General features: G+C 38.1%; 1 protein-coding gene across 1 annotated transcript in view; it reads right to left on the bottom strand.

Annotated features, from left to right (window-relative positions):
- LOC126491509 (vomeronasal type-2 receptor 116-like) overlaps positions 1 to 14255 on the bottom strand; it is a 27773-nt gene extending 13518 nt beyond the window's left edge. Inside the window, exons 1-5 of the mRNA XM_050127227.1 lie at positions 14104 to 14255; positions 10148 to 10224; positions 3892 to 4171; positions 2721 to 3521; positions 1786 to 2013 (exon numbers count right to left, since the gene is read on the bottom strand). Of these exons, the coding sequence (XP_049983184.1) occupies positions 1786 to 2013; positions 2721 to 3521; positions 3892 to 4171; positions 10148 to 10224; positions 14104 to 14223 (1506 nt within the window). The 5' untranslated portion in view covers positions 14224 to 14255. The remainder of the gene's footprint in view (positions 1 to 1785; positions 2014 to 2720; positions 3522 to 3891; positions 4172 to 10147; positions 10225 to 14103) is intronic.
- Between the last annotated feature and the right edge of the window lie 654 nt (positions 14256 to 14909).

Genomic DNA, 14909 nt, shown 5'->3' with positions numbered 1-14909 from the left:
GCTTATCCCAGAACAAATTTCAAGTCTAGGTGGATCAAAGACCTCAGCATCAAGCCGGATACAATGAACCTGAAAGAAGAGAAAATGAGGAGCATCCTTGGATGCATTGGCAAATGAGATGACTTCTAAATAGAACACTGAAAATGCAGGATTAAGATTAACAATAAATGGTACATTTTAAACTAAAACAATTATATGAAGAAAAATCCATCTTCATGAAGACAGAAGAAAGTCTATAGGATTTAAAAAGGTTTTTTTAATCAACTTGAGATGTGAAAGAGAACTAATATTGAAATTATAAAAGAAACTCAATCAATAAAAGAACAAAATCCGATTTAAAATTGTGAAATAGATTTAAACAAAGAATTCTCAATACAGAATCTCAAAAGGCTGTGAATCACTTAAATAAATGTTCAATATCCTTATCAATCAGGGAGAAGCCAATCAGAACTACCTTGAGAATCATTCTATACCTTTCAGATTGGGTAAGTTTAATAACACAAGCAATATCTAATGCTGGTAAGAACGTGGAATAAGTGGAACACTCCTCCACTGCTGGTGAGAGTGCTAATTGTACATGCAGCGTGAAAATAAAAATGTCAGTTTCTCAGAAAGATGAGACTAAGTCCATCTCCAGACCCAGCTAACAATTTTGAGGTATATACACAAAGGACAAAGCAGCCTACAAAACATTTGACCTAAAATCTGTCCTGCCAACAAATATGATAGGGTCATAATGGCACAGAATTCATAAGAGTAGACAACCAATGTTTGGTTTGACCTTTATCCACTCCGTGGGAAGGAATTCATACCTCGCACAGCTTGGGGAACTATGAGCCAGAGACTGGAACGAACAGAGAACAAATACTCATTGGTCTAAAAACAAAAATCAGTAACATGATTCTTAATGATGATCTGTTATATTCCCAGATCAGTCCCTCAACCAGTCATCAGCAAAGATACTTCCTCCAACAGGAGTTCAGGGCTGATTCAGAAACCACAGCCAGATATTATGTGGATTGTCTAAGTTTAAGTCTTCCTCAGATTTCTCCCCTTCAAGTTCAAGGAATCCTGTAGAAGTGGAAATAGAAAACTTCTCACAGCCAGAGGAGATAGAGGACAACAGGAGCAGAGGCTCTGAATCACTAAGGAAGGCACATATGAGCTCACAAGGACTGAAGCAAGAAACACAGGGCCTGCCTGGGTCTCTAACAGGTGCTCTGCATATATATCAAAATATTATGTTAGAGTTTTGGTGAGACTCCGGTGAGGGAATAGGTGGTCTCTAATCTTTTTCTAACTCATGGGACTCTTTTCTTCCTGTTGGGTTGACATGACCAACTTCAATATAATAGTTTCTCCTTGATTTTATTGTATTTAGTTTTACTGTGTTTGTTTTTTATTTCTAAGAATCCTGTATTTCCTGCTGAGAGACACAAAGGGAGTAGAACTGGAGAGGAGGAAGGAGATGGAGAAATTAGAAGGAGTATTGGGAGGGCAAACTATACTCAGTATATATTGTATGAGAAAAGAATCTATCAATAAAACATTAGAACAAAATTTTATTATTTTGTAAAATAAAATGAAGGTTTGTTCATTTATATTTTGTCAAATAAGGGAAAAAGAGAAGAAGATAGAGAAAGAGAGAGATTTAGAGAGGGGTTGGAAAGGAGTTAGAAAATGAATAAATGACAAAATGCTTTATGCCATGAGGAACCGTGAGCAGACCATGTGCTTTTAGGTATTTTTGGCACGTGTAAAGCCTTAGAGTTAGGAACAACTCACCTGTCTAAAATCTGTAGCCCACTCTATCATTTCATCAGACATATATAACTGTTGATAACTTGAAAAATGACGGGAAAACTTTCCTAATTTCATTTTAAGTCCAAAATTCGGGGGAAAATCCATGATGTAGAAAATGTCATATTCTGTATCCAGTTTTACTTTCTGGTTCATGGTCACAAGGTCTCCAGCAGGATTTTCAAATTGTATGTTCTTCAGAAGAGAGAACATCTAAAATATACTTGTCATTTTAGTTTCAAGTATGCTAAACTATTAAGAAGGACAATAAAATATTATAATCACCCCAATTTTCATTAGCCTCTCCTAAAATATAACTTTTTTAAAGTACTTAGTAAAAAAAAGGAGAAATTCCATGATCATGGAAAGATTCCCTATGCTTTAAAAATACGAATTTCTTGCTGGAGTTATAGATGTCTTTAAACATGCACATCTGAATTGTATGCCTGAAATCTAGTTTTACATTCCCAAGTTCTTTCTACTAATAGTTTTATTTAATCATGGCTTAAAAAATTGAAATCCTTAGTTGTTAAAAAATGGCAGAGCCATGTTATATTTATATTATCTTATTTTACTACATTGATAAGAAACTTTTTGATCACATCAAAGGGGAGTCATTTTATTATTGCCATTTAATAATTTCATGAGAAAATATTTCTTTTCAAATGTAAAAAACTGTATGGTTACAACCGCTGAAAAGAACATTTTTGACTAAGATTGTAAAATGCTGACTTGGGTGCCAGCGTTATGTGTATGATATTTGGTGGCACTAACATGATCTGCCCTATATGCAATGCCAGGGTAAAGACACATATGAACTCAGGAAAAAGTTTCCTTATTTGCATAGATTTGGACCTTGTGGTTCCTTTCAAGAACAGCATCTCTGTGACATTCATGCCTTTCTGTATAAGACACATTACCTTCCAGGAGTCAAGTTCCAGCTTCTTACCAGCATTCTTTGGCCATGTGTCTACTTGCAGAAGCATCTCATGGAGTGTGTGGGCCACAGCATACACTGCATTGTATAAGTTATGAGCTGTATCACTCATGCACATTCCAAACGGTGTCCTAAATAACCATTTCAATAGGGTTCTTGTTGGACAGTTCTTCATTTGGTTACAATTAGACGATGGTAAAGAACATTTAAAATAACTCCACCCTAGTTTTACAAGAGAAATTTCATCACTATAGTTTAAAGGACGCACTGTCTGCAGGAATTGTTTAAAACCAGACATCTCAGAATGCTGATGAGAGAAAATGAAAATCCCATCAGGGGAGTTAAGCATGAAATCTCCTTCTATGAACATATCAAATTGTGACACACTGACCCAGATTTTCTGAATCTTTAGAGGTCTCCACATCCAAAAGTTGAATGGCATATTAGTATCTCTGTCTCCATAGACAATCACTACTTTTGCTGATGATGTCATGACCTTCTTTAAATTTCTATTAAACATTTTAAAGTATAATTCTGTACTCAGTGGAACAATAGCCACAAATGCTAAACAGACATTTTTTCTTTTCATCACTCCTCTCCATTCGGAAAGAAACTGAGTTCCACGATCATCATCTGTAATGACCATTCCCACCCAGTTCCATCTGAAGTGAACCACTAGGGACACCATGGCCAGTGCTAGAGATGTGTCCTTGGGCGATATCTGGTAGAGATGAGGAAATTCTTCATGGACACTCAGACGAGGATTAAAATACCCATAGTAAAGCTGAAAGACAGAGACCATAAGCAACAGTGTGAAGAAGATGGAAGGATCACTCTCAGTTTAAGATCTATGTGTGCTAAGCAAATGCTGGGTGAGCTCAAAGTTATGACTTCTTCATTCAATTATTAAAATCATATCAAATTATTCGTGATTATCCAAAATATTATAGATTAAAACTTTTGATAATTGTTTTCCATTTATGTTCCCTCCCATGTCCATTTCTTATAAAGTTTTTCCCATCGTGTTTGAGTATTTATGCTTTATGAATCAGAAAAGACATAAACCCAATCTTTGTCTTTCTATCACCATTCGTACCCAGAATATCAGCTTGAAGGGAAAAATACCTCATTAAAATTAATCCACCCAGGCTTACCTCTGGAGTTCTAGAAAGGTAGAGGTGGAACCCAAAAGCGGCAGATGTTTGCCACTGTGGTCCTGTAAGGGTAATTAAATATGTTCTCTCTTCTGAGCAGTAGTAGTTAGGAAAGTATTCACTTCTTTTTGAAGATAAAATAGTCTTTCTGTGATCAACAAACACATTACACTTAATGTTAACTAGCAGAGAAATGTTGGGTAAAATATGAGGATTCCTATTGATTTCTTCCATGGCAAAATAAAGAGAGAAAATCAAGTTGATGTTGTCAGGTGTCAACCTGAAAACAGAAAAGAGTAATCACAGAAAAGAGATTAGGTTTCAAACATGATAATCTTAATTACACTCAGTGTGGGTTCAGCACTGAACTATCTTTTCTTGACCCATTGCTATCATAATATACACAAGTCCTTGTATTGTGGTCTATTATGATGTGAGACATGGGGAGGAATATAAAGATCCTATTTTATTAAATTTTTTGTTTCTTTAGGGTGGTTGGTTCTTTTTTTCTATCAATTGATTGGATTCTGTTACTTTGAGGTTTCCTACAGATTCATCCTGTTATTTTCTGAACACTATGAAAGTCTTTATGCAGTCCACGGAACAGAAAAGATGTCCTGATCAATATTGAATCTGCTCATACATGTGTGCTGTAATTCTAGTACATTACATATTTGCAAAAATAAATCTGTATCATCTGCTATCAAGGTAGTTATACTCTTTTACACAGAGGCAGTACTGACCAATGGCATGATGTTGTTATGGGCATAGAGAACATGTGGACAAATCGTTCTGTGTCAAAAGTTCGGAAATTTCTAGCATAATCATAGCTAATGTAAATAGCACAATCATTATTACTTTTCCTCCTTACTTTTACAGAGTTTTCCTTTTTTCTCTATTTGAGACTTTGCAATTTTGCATGATATAAAATTGGTTCTAAGTACAGCTTTTTCCTGAAAGGGATGACTCCTTTCTCTTCACCCGGACCCTTAGACTGTACTGATGCATTTCATTCTACAATCGTAGTTGGTTATCAGCGAATTGTCCCTGGGTTCTAGTACTTTCAGATTTGTATTGATATGTTACAATTCTCTAATACATTCACTTTAGCTTTTGTCTTTCATTTACATATTTAACTGGTTAAAACTGCATTGGTATAATTTTTATAGAGTTTGAAAATCTTATTTAACAATAATGCATCATTTCAGTATTTTGTGTATTACTATTTTTCTTTTTGCATCATCTACCGTATTTTCTGCACTGCTTTCTGATTATTGTAAATATTCAAATAACAAGATATCAAGTGTGGCTGGTATTGAATTCTGAATTATCTGTCTTCTCTCCACGTTTCTGTTTCTCATGCTTAAAGAACTTTTTTGTGCTGTTTATTATTCCTGTATCTCTTATAATTTTCTCTTTTTTTTCAGAAAGACCTGAAATTATTCCACATTTTCTAGGTCCTTGCCATTCTATACTGGAGAGTGACATGTGCTTTAAAATTGAGTTCTTTAATTAACTCCCTGCTATTACTGTTCTGTGAAGAATTCATATTTCAAATGACATAGGGCATTGTTTATGAATTAGCTTTTTTACATCTTGAAAGAATTTTCAGCTTCTATGGAAACAAAGAAAAACGCAGGACAGCTTAAACCAGTCCTAGACATTGAGACAACTGTGGCAACATCGCAATCCCTGAGCTTACATTGTATTAAGAGGAGCAAGTTATTATCACAAAAAACATGTTGATTAATAGAATGGAATTGAAAACCACTACAGAAAGCCATATACCTATGGACAACTACTTTTTGATAAAGAAACTAGAAATACACACTGGAAAATATAAAAAGCATCTTCAATAAATGTTGCTGGGTAAAGACACAGCTGCATGAATTAGAACAGAAAAATATCTGTAACTCTCACCCCTCACAAAACTCAACTCTAAATGGATAGAAAACCTCAGCTTAAGACCAGATACACTAACTCCGCTGGAATAGAAAGTAGTGAAATATCCTTCATTTGTACGACAAGAGATTTTGACAGATGACCTGCAGCCCCAAAACAATCGTAGGATCTCATGAAACTGTAAAGGTTTTATATGGCAAAGAACACCATCGTCCAGACGAGAGTTGCAGGCAACAGAATGGAAAAAGATGTTTTTGCCAAGTAAACATCCAATGGAGTGCTAATATCTGAAATAAGAAACAAAAAAGACATCAAGAAGAGAAACAATTTAATTTAAAACGTGGCGATGAGTTGAGATACCATGTTGGAAAAGGTCATGTTATCTGTCAGAACTCCAGGGAGGCCTCAATCTCTCAGTGCCTGCCCACACTACTCCCCTCTACCCCTCCATTTTATCAGCTCTTGCCAGCACCTCCAGCAGAGTAACCTGCTAGAGCAGCAGCCATGTTGACGTCTAGAGCTCCATGTAGGCTATCCATCCACGGACCACTCCCACTCTGTCAGTGCCCAGATACCCCAACTCATATCCCTCTTCCATCCAGTTCCTTCTCCTCCTCCTCACCATGTTCCAGACCCTAACTAAGGCAGAGATGCCCTGTTTGACCAGAGGCTATGCAAGCCACCTAAACTGCAGGTAGAGTGCTTGCCTGGGGATACTCCTCATTCTCTTGGTTTTCCCCCAACATATCACCAAACCAGTGGCCCTTCTCATTGTTGTGTCTTCAACCCCAAATCAGGCTGAGACCCTGATATCTACAAGATACACTGGTTAGAAGTCCATAAAAGAAACAGAACACTCATCCAACAAAGACAAACTTAGAAATTGTCACCTAGGCATATAATTACCCCAAACCCAGATACCTAGACAATAGTTTAGGAATAAAATCGATAACATCAAAGGCAGTATGTCACTTCCAGAGCCCAGTTATCATACTAGAACAAGCCCCCGAATATTCCAACACAGCTGACACACAAGGAAAGGATCTTAAAACCAACATTAAGAAGTTGATAGAGGTCCTTAAAGAGAAAATTAATAAATCCATTAACGAAAGTCAAGAAAAACAAACAATTGAAGGGAACAATCAACACTGTTCCAGACCTGAAAATGGGAATGGAAGCAATAAAGAGAACATTAAGTGATAGTTTCCTGGATATGAAAACCTGGGTGAGAATACAGGAACTTCAGAAGTAAACATAATGAACAGAATACAAGAGATGAAAAAGAGAATTTCAGTAGGTAAAGATATGAAAGAAGAAGGTGGACAGTGGTGTCATGTACGTTTAATCCCAGTATTCAGGAGGCAGTGGTAGGCACATCTCTTTGCTACAAGAGCTAGTTCCACCAGGACTATTAAGGCTGTTACACAGAGAAACCCTGTCCTATATATAGATTTATCTATTTCTTCTATCATATATATATCGAAATGTTAAATCTAAAAAGTTCTTGACACATGCCATTCAGGAAATCCTGGTGGGACATTGAGAAGACCAAACCTGAGTTCTACTTAAGTGGGGCCTAGGCAGACAGGGTCCTCAAGGGCCAGGAGCCTTTGGTGTCAGACAGGTGTGCCCATTATGATGGGAAAATGTAGTAGAGGGATGGGGGAGAAAGAGAAGCGGCTTATGTACTGTGAAAAGAGGCAGGAAGGAAGAAGTGAAGGCAGTGAGGATAGGCTGTAAGGGTCCATGGTGATGTTCATGTCAGGCTACTGTCAAGGGCTACGTCTGGGTCCATAGTCTTAGAAAAGCCAGAGTCGACTTCCATGACTCCTGCTTCTGCCAAAGGCCATGTGGTTTCCCAGGGTCTGATGACCCACCTGGGATGATATTGGATCCCAGAGGTTATACAGCAGTCAGTGCCATACAGATTTGAGGGGTACTTACTACTGCCTGGTACCATGGTGACATCCAAACCTGTGCAGCTGGGGGCCATGACTGTGTCTGTGACCATACTGCAGACAGGATCTGGGTTGTCTGTGGCTCGTGGTTCCATTGAGGGTCATGCTGATTCCAGCAGACTGGGTGGCCACCTGGTGCTGTGTTGATGTCCAAGGGCACCACTGTCACTGTTTGTGCTGATCTTGGTGATTTTCAGTACCCAAAGGTACCATGGTGATAATCAGTCTTTGGCTACTGCTAAGAACCAGGTCTGGGTCATGGTATTACAGCAGCCAAAATAGGTATAAAAATTTATGACCCTTGTCACCACCGAAGACCACATAAACCTGGCATCTGGGATGCAACCTGTGGCCTTGTTGGTAACCAGAGGCCATGCCACTTCCAGAGTCATCCTGATCTGATGGCTAGAGCTCCTATCTAGAGCCAGAATATTGACTAGTCTGAGCAGCTGTCTGGAGTCATGTCTGGGTCTGTGGTCCACCTGTGACTGGTGTCTGTTTAAAACGCTGTGGCTCAGGTTGCCACTAGAGCCCATGCTGATGCCCTGGATGTGGACCACAGTCTGTGGAGTTGTTGGAGTTTGGAAGCCACTCTGCAGCAGGAGACATATAGATCTGGGTGACATGTGCTGTGATTTGGGACCATGGTTTCATCCAGGCCCAAGCTGCTGCCAAGAGTCATGTCTTGCTCAGTTGTCTATGTATGTGCAGTTGGGGTGTGCTAATTTCTATGGCCTGAGTCATCTCAGGGGCACATAGTAATCATGTGAAATGTAGATAGAAGGCCATGCTGATTCATCCCCACCCTGCTCAGGCTCAAAGAAATGAGAAGAGTGGAGGGAATGAAAACCGTCATCAGGATGCAGTAGATGAGAAAACAGTAAATATATATCAAAAAGAAAAAGATGAATAATGCCACATAGGTGGTGGAGGTCTAAACATAACTCTTAAAAATGGCAACTCAAATATCTGAGAAAACATAAAGAAAACAGTCAAGCCATTTGTCATCAGGGAAGTTCAAATCAGGAGTACTTTGAAATTTGATATGTTAGTCAGAATGGCCAACAGGAATCAAACAAATGTCAACTCATTGATGCGGGATTCCTTTCTGTATACTTTGAATATGTTTGATTGCTATTGGTTAATAAAGAAACTGCTTTCAGCCAATTAATTTTAGATGTAGGAGCTAGCTATAAATACAGTTAAGCTATTGGCCAAACAGTATTGCAATTAATATAGTTTCTGTGTGATTATTTCGGGGCTGGGCAGCGAGGAAAGAAATGAGCAGTCTCTGTTTACAACCCATGCTGCAAGAATGCAGAGTAATGGGAACATTCATCCATTAATGATGGGAATCCAAACTTTTACAGGGTTATGCAAAGCAGTGTGGCAGTTTCTTGGGAACCCTGGTATAGATCTATGTCAAGATCCAGCTATACTACCTGTCTTGATTTTGGTTTCTATTGTTGTGATAAAGCACCATGACGAAAAAGCAGGACGATAAGGAAAGTGCTTATTTGTGTCACACTTCCATATCCATGTTATAGATAGAAGGTGGTCAAGGATATCAAATATATCCATTGTTACTGGTAGAAGAAAGTTGATTGTATCAGATTCTGAACAAGAGGCCGAATCTGACATACAGGCTACGCAGGGGGTTGCGTAGGGTATTGGCCTGTTCTTCGTGCCATGTTCATTCTCTTTTTTCATGGCCCTAATAAGGACTACATGCTCAGGGAAGCTTCCACCCACAATGTGCTGTACTTTACTTCATCCATTACTAATTAAGTAAATGCCCCACAGGCCTGCCTAGAGCCCAGTCCTTTAGAAACATCATTTTCATTGAGGTTCCTTGCTCTCAGATGGCTTTAGATCGTGTCAAGTTGACTTAATGCTACCCAGTATACCTCTCTTGGATATATATACCCTGAGGACTTTACATGCTACTCTGGAGACCTTTTCTGAACCATGTTCATTGAGTGGAAACCTAGAACAGTATAAGCTTCTTAAAATACCTATGTGTATGAAGACAATCTAAATAAAGCTGTCAAATAACAAAGAAGACAAATGCTCACAAAGACATCTCTTGGAGGGACTCTGCCTTTTATCAAAAGAGTAAGGTAAAAAACTAACTTTTCTACAAACCATTAGATCTATAATGGTAACCTGCCTGAAAGATTCATTCAGCCTCTCCCTGGAAATGTTGACTCAGAAATTACAAACAACAAACAAAAAATGATAACCAGCAGTAAATCATGAAATAGATTTGGGTAATATCATAGAGAAAGGAAGACAACACAGATTGAAGACACAGAATTACGGTCTATTTCTCAGTGCCCATAGAATACAACATCTCCCATACTTAACCAAAATTAATGAATGAAAGATGTACTTACTTCTTTTCTAGATTCTCACTGAAATCATCATTCTTCACATACCCATCCTCTGTATAAATAGAAAAGAAACAATGTTCCTCTGTATCTTTTTCTGGGTTGTTCTTGTCTTTTATTCTCATAAAGCACTTGGGGTCAGTCAACCTGCAGAAAATGAGGGAAAGCTTCAGGCCCAAAAGGACAAAGATCAAAGAAAGCATCTTTGTCAAGTCTCCAGCTGGGAGCCTGGGCAAAGCGCAGCATGGAGAGCAGACAGAAACCCATGTATCAGTTATGCCTGCCCGGATCCAGGTGTCTCTTTTTATCACTGCAGTTTCTACTAGAGTGCCTGTACTTCTCTCAGTGGTGTTTTTCAGTCCACTGTTCACCCTGGAGGATTCTTAAGTATTTTCTGTCCTGAGGCTCTGCATCTGAGTTCATATGTTCAGGTGACAAGAAACGGGTAATTATTTTGCTTACAATTATCTTTCCCTCTGTATCCCTCATGGTTCCCTCTGTTTCAGTGAACCTGAAGGCCCCAGAGATGATTCATCTTGGGCAAATATGCTAAAAAGCCTTATTCATCAAACCAATTCTCTAATTCCCATTTGAAAAGCTGACTTGGATACCATAACATATTCAAGGCAGGTTTTGAGATGGAAGTGTAAGAAACAGTTATTCTTAGACAGATCTTATTACAGACATGCAGGCAATATGAACAATAATGTTCATGATTGGAAATAGTATTATTGCGTAGGCATTGTCCTACATCAATGGAGCATGCACTTATGATTCACAAGAACAGATGCTACACAGGGTTTGCTCACAATCGTGCGGTATAAACAAACTTGTTCTGACATATAGTGAAGCATTTCTTGTGGAAACTATATGAAGGAAACAGTTTTACATATCTAAACCATTGCAGCATGAATGTTCAGTTATCATGTACTTTGCTTTGGTCATGTGACTCAATTATACATCCTCTGGAAGAAGATCATCAGGATGATATAAATATAATTGACAAGAAGACATCGAGCAAAGGAACCAGAGTGAGTGGTGTGACATGTGATACCCCCAAACGATGTTTCCTCTCTTCATCTTATCGCCATACCCACTGGCTCAAACTAAGAATTAAGCTTTTACGCAGTTAAACATTTGGAAAGAAACAACAACTGAATTCCACAACACATGTTCTGATTTAATGCAGTCACAACAATGAGCTTCATTTGCTCCGTTTTAATAATACATATGAAGATCCATTAATTTCCTTCATTACATGTATTCTAAACAAAATCATTTTTGGTAAGCTCAGTCAACATGTGCCCAACCAATATATCCCAGTTGCAGCAAATGTACCCTATTAAGAAAAATATCTTCTTAGTAGACATATCCTCAATAGTTCTTGGACTGGTGACTGGTTAATGTTAACATGACCTTAAGCATGGAAATTCTTATTTTCTTTCATAGCTTCAAGGTATAGTCTGCCTTGGTTGGGAATTTATGTGATGGGATCATGAAGCAACTAATTTCATCACATTTTTGGATAAGAAACAGACAAAGACGGATGCTTCTGCTTATTTCATGTTTTCCTTTATATTCAATCAATCCAGGGACCCAGACATTGTAGTACTGCCACCTACGTCATTCAACCCAATGTCACTCACCAGTGTAGATAATACCTGATATAAGTTCTCAGAGTTTTTTTTTATCATACTGGTTCAAAGTCCCACCAAGTTAACAATCAAGAGTAACTATAACAACCTTAATTTTCCAGCAAAGTTTTGTGTTTAACTGATAGATGGATTCTTAAATACATTCATTACTACTGTGTTCTCTAGTCCTCAATAGATTCTAAATCTAAAACAACTTTTTATACATTGAAATAGGAGTAAAAATCCAAAGCTATCAAGGGCTTGGATTCCAGAATCTACCAGTCCTTTTCTAGTTTTTCAGCTACACCTTCACCCAAAGTCCGCGATTCAACATGTTCCAACATCTTCTGATATTCCATTTGTTAAACTAACTTAATCGGTCACAGTCTAATTTACCCTTGAGTATTGCAACGTTTTTAAAAGATTTTGGTAATATGACACATTTTCCTTGGACCAATCACTGTACCGCGAGTTACCTGTTCATCCAATTTGCAAAGATAGTCTCCACTTTATAATAAGCATTTTATTGTGATATAGAGAAAACTGATTTCGCCCACCAACCTATAGAAGCTTAAGTATGGCACATGAAATGAATAACAAGATAGCAAAATGCTATCATTTTAAAGACATTTAAAGACAATCCAGTGTCTTCTGAAAAGCATGGCTGTAGAAAGACAGCTACGTTCATGTTTTGTAAAAAGTGAGAAAATTTTGAGCATTTACAAGAAATTAGACCAAATTTAGCATGCAGTAAGTGGTTAGATTTTGGAGGCTTGTTTAAAATTTACCAAATATAGATAAATATAATTTGATAAACATAGTGGCTAGAGAATGGAAGGAGCTTGTTCTTTTAGGGAAAAGAATAGACTGAAAAAAATCAAAAAGAGGGAATCTTTATTAGTCTTGATAGCTTTAGCAATTCTCTGAATCTATTTAGAGTCATTTTACATTCTGGTTTAGGTGTTTTCTGCATGTTGGGAATTTTTATCTCAGGAGAAGTCGTTAGAGAACACTCCACCCCTTCTGCTGGCTCTTATATTATTTCTGTCACCTCTTCTACAGTAATCCCAAGCCTTGGAAGGGGTGACTATGGATGTCCAAAAATGGCTAATTAAAACAAAACTGTGTCCCATGTCAGAAACTTTTTCTCATGAGCTTTACCAGTGGCTGAGTTGAGCCTGACAAGAACAGAGATCTATGGGTATAAACACACATGTTTAGAATGTTGTTTGACAACCACATTATGTTCCTCAAGAAAAAATATACAAGTTGCATCTTCAGCCACAGATTTTGGTTCTCACTTACATTATCAGGTTTGAACTCCCTCTTATATATTAACCATTAAATTCAACTGGAAGACTGTATTAACCCATAATAACCAAACCACTATTGTAATAAGAAGTTGCCCCTTGCCTGGAATGTTAGTGGTTTAGAAGACAGAGCCCATATACCAGCAGGTATGTTGATGGCAGTTCTGCACTGGAAGACTGCACATCCCCTCTCAGAGACTCCATAAGGCAGATCGAATTATTAAATGAACTATTTAGGCCTAGTGCCTGAGGCCCACAAGTCATAAAAGCTATTGCTTATGCTCTTGATTGTATGTCAAAACTAGATGCTACGTCCCCATGGATAAAGACACTGGATATACATACTTTCATAGTAGGACACAAAGAAATTAAGCTGGAGCTAATCTGAAACTTCATAAGAAAAAGCTTCATATTGTGACATATATTCAGTCAGTAGAAAGGAGCCTTGTGATCTTGTAGGCATATGTACTATAGGGATTAAATTAGTTAAATTTAATGGATATTTTCTGTAGGAATAATTAAGAAGTCCATGAGAGCCTAGAATAAAGATAACACGTTTATTTGGGAAACACTCACAATAAGAAAGATACACTAATCTACCCATTATTCCGTCCCAATCACTCCTCCTTTTACTTTTTTTTCCCAAATGAGATTCCAGAGCCTTCAAAAATTTTCAGCTTTAGAGTGTGTGTTTCTGAACTTATGAAAAGAATTTATCTGTGGTTTGAACAAAATAACGTAGCACTTTGGGGGCAAAGATGCAAAGAAGCAGCCCTGCACTCGAGGCCAAGATACAGAAGACCTTCATAGCCTTGCCCTTGGTGCTTTGGTAGACAGGGAGGAAGGTGACCCAGACACTACAAAACAAGCATACTGAATGTCAGGTACTTGGCTTCATTGAATTTGTCAGGCAGATTTCTGGCCAAGAAAGCTACAATAAAACTTGCCAGGGCAAGAGAGCCCAAATATCCCAGAACACATACCTATGCTCTGTATAAATCGAAAATAAACAATCAACCTCTTTATCTCCTTCCAGGTTTTTCTTGTCTTTTAGTCTCCAAAAGCACACGGGGTCAATCAGCCTAAAGTAAAGGAAGGAAAGGTTCAGGACCAAGAAGACAAAGATCAAAGACAACATCTTTGTCTGGAAACTAAGAAGAGAGCCTGAGCAAAGTGAAGCATGAAGATTCAGGGAGAAAGTCATGTATGAATTATGTGAATACAACCATGAGTCTCTCTTTATTGTTGTAGGTACTGCTAAGGGATGTATGTACTTCTCGGAATACTTTTCTTTCCGTCTGCTGGTTACCCCCAGAGGATTCTTTTTTTTTTTTTTTTTGGTTTTTTTTTTTTCGAGACAGGGTTTCTCTGTGGTTTTGGAGCCTGTCCTGGAACTAGCTCTGTAGACCAGGCTGGTCTCGAACTCACAGAGATCCACCTGCCTCTGCCTCCCGAGTGCTGGGATTAAAGGCGTGCGCCACAATCGCCCGGCCCCCAGAGGATTCTTAAGCACCCTCTACCTGGGGCTCTACATCTGAGCTCCTACATTTAAGTAACAATTAAGGGGTAATAATTTCATATCCTTTATGGTTAGATCCATGTCATTGGGCACAAAATTCCCAGCTATGATTCCTCTTGTGCAAATTTCCTAACAACCTTATGTCATCAAACCAATTCTTTGCTTACCAATTGTAATAGTTGACTTGGATTACATCAGACATTGCAAATGAGTTTGAAGTAGAAGTGTCAAAGACAGTTCTTCCTAGACAAGGCTTATTATAGACATACAGAAAATATGATCATTAGTGTTCATGTTAGGAGTAG

The sequence above is a fragment of the Alexandromys fortis genome, unplaced genomic scaffold (genome assembly GCF_014885135.2).
Source record: "Alexandromys fortis isolate MF-2015 unplaced genomic scaffold, M_Fortis_MF-2015_v1.1 scaffold_272, whole genome shotgun sequence".
Classification (NCBI taxonomy): domain Eukaryota; kingdom Metazoa; phylum Chordata; class Mammalia; order Rodentia; family Cricetidae; genus Alexandromys; species Alexandromys fortis.
This window is presented reverse-complemented; position numbering and strand designations above follow the sequence as displayed.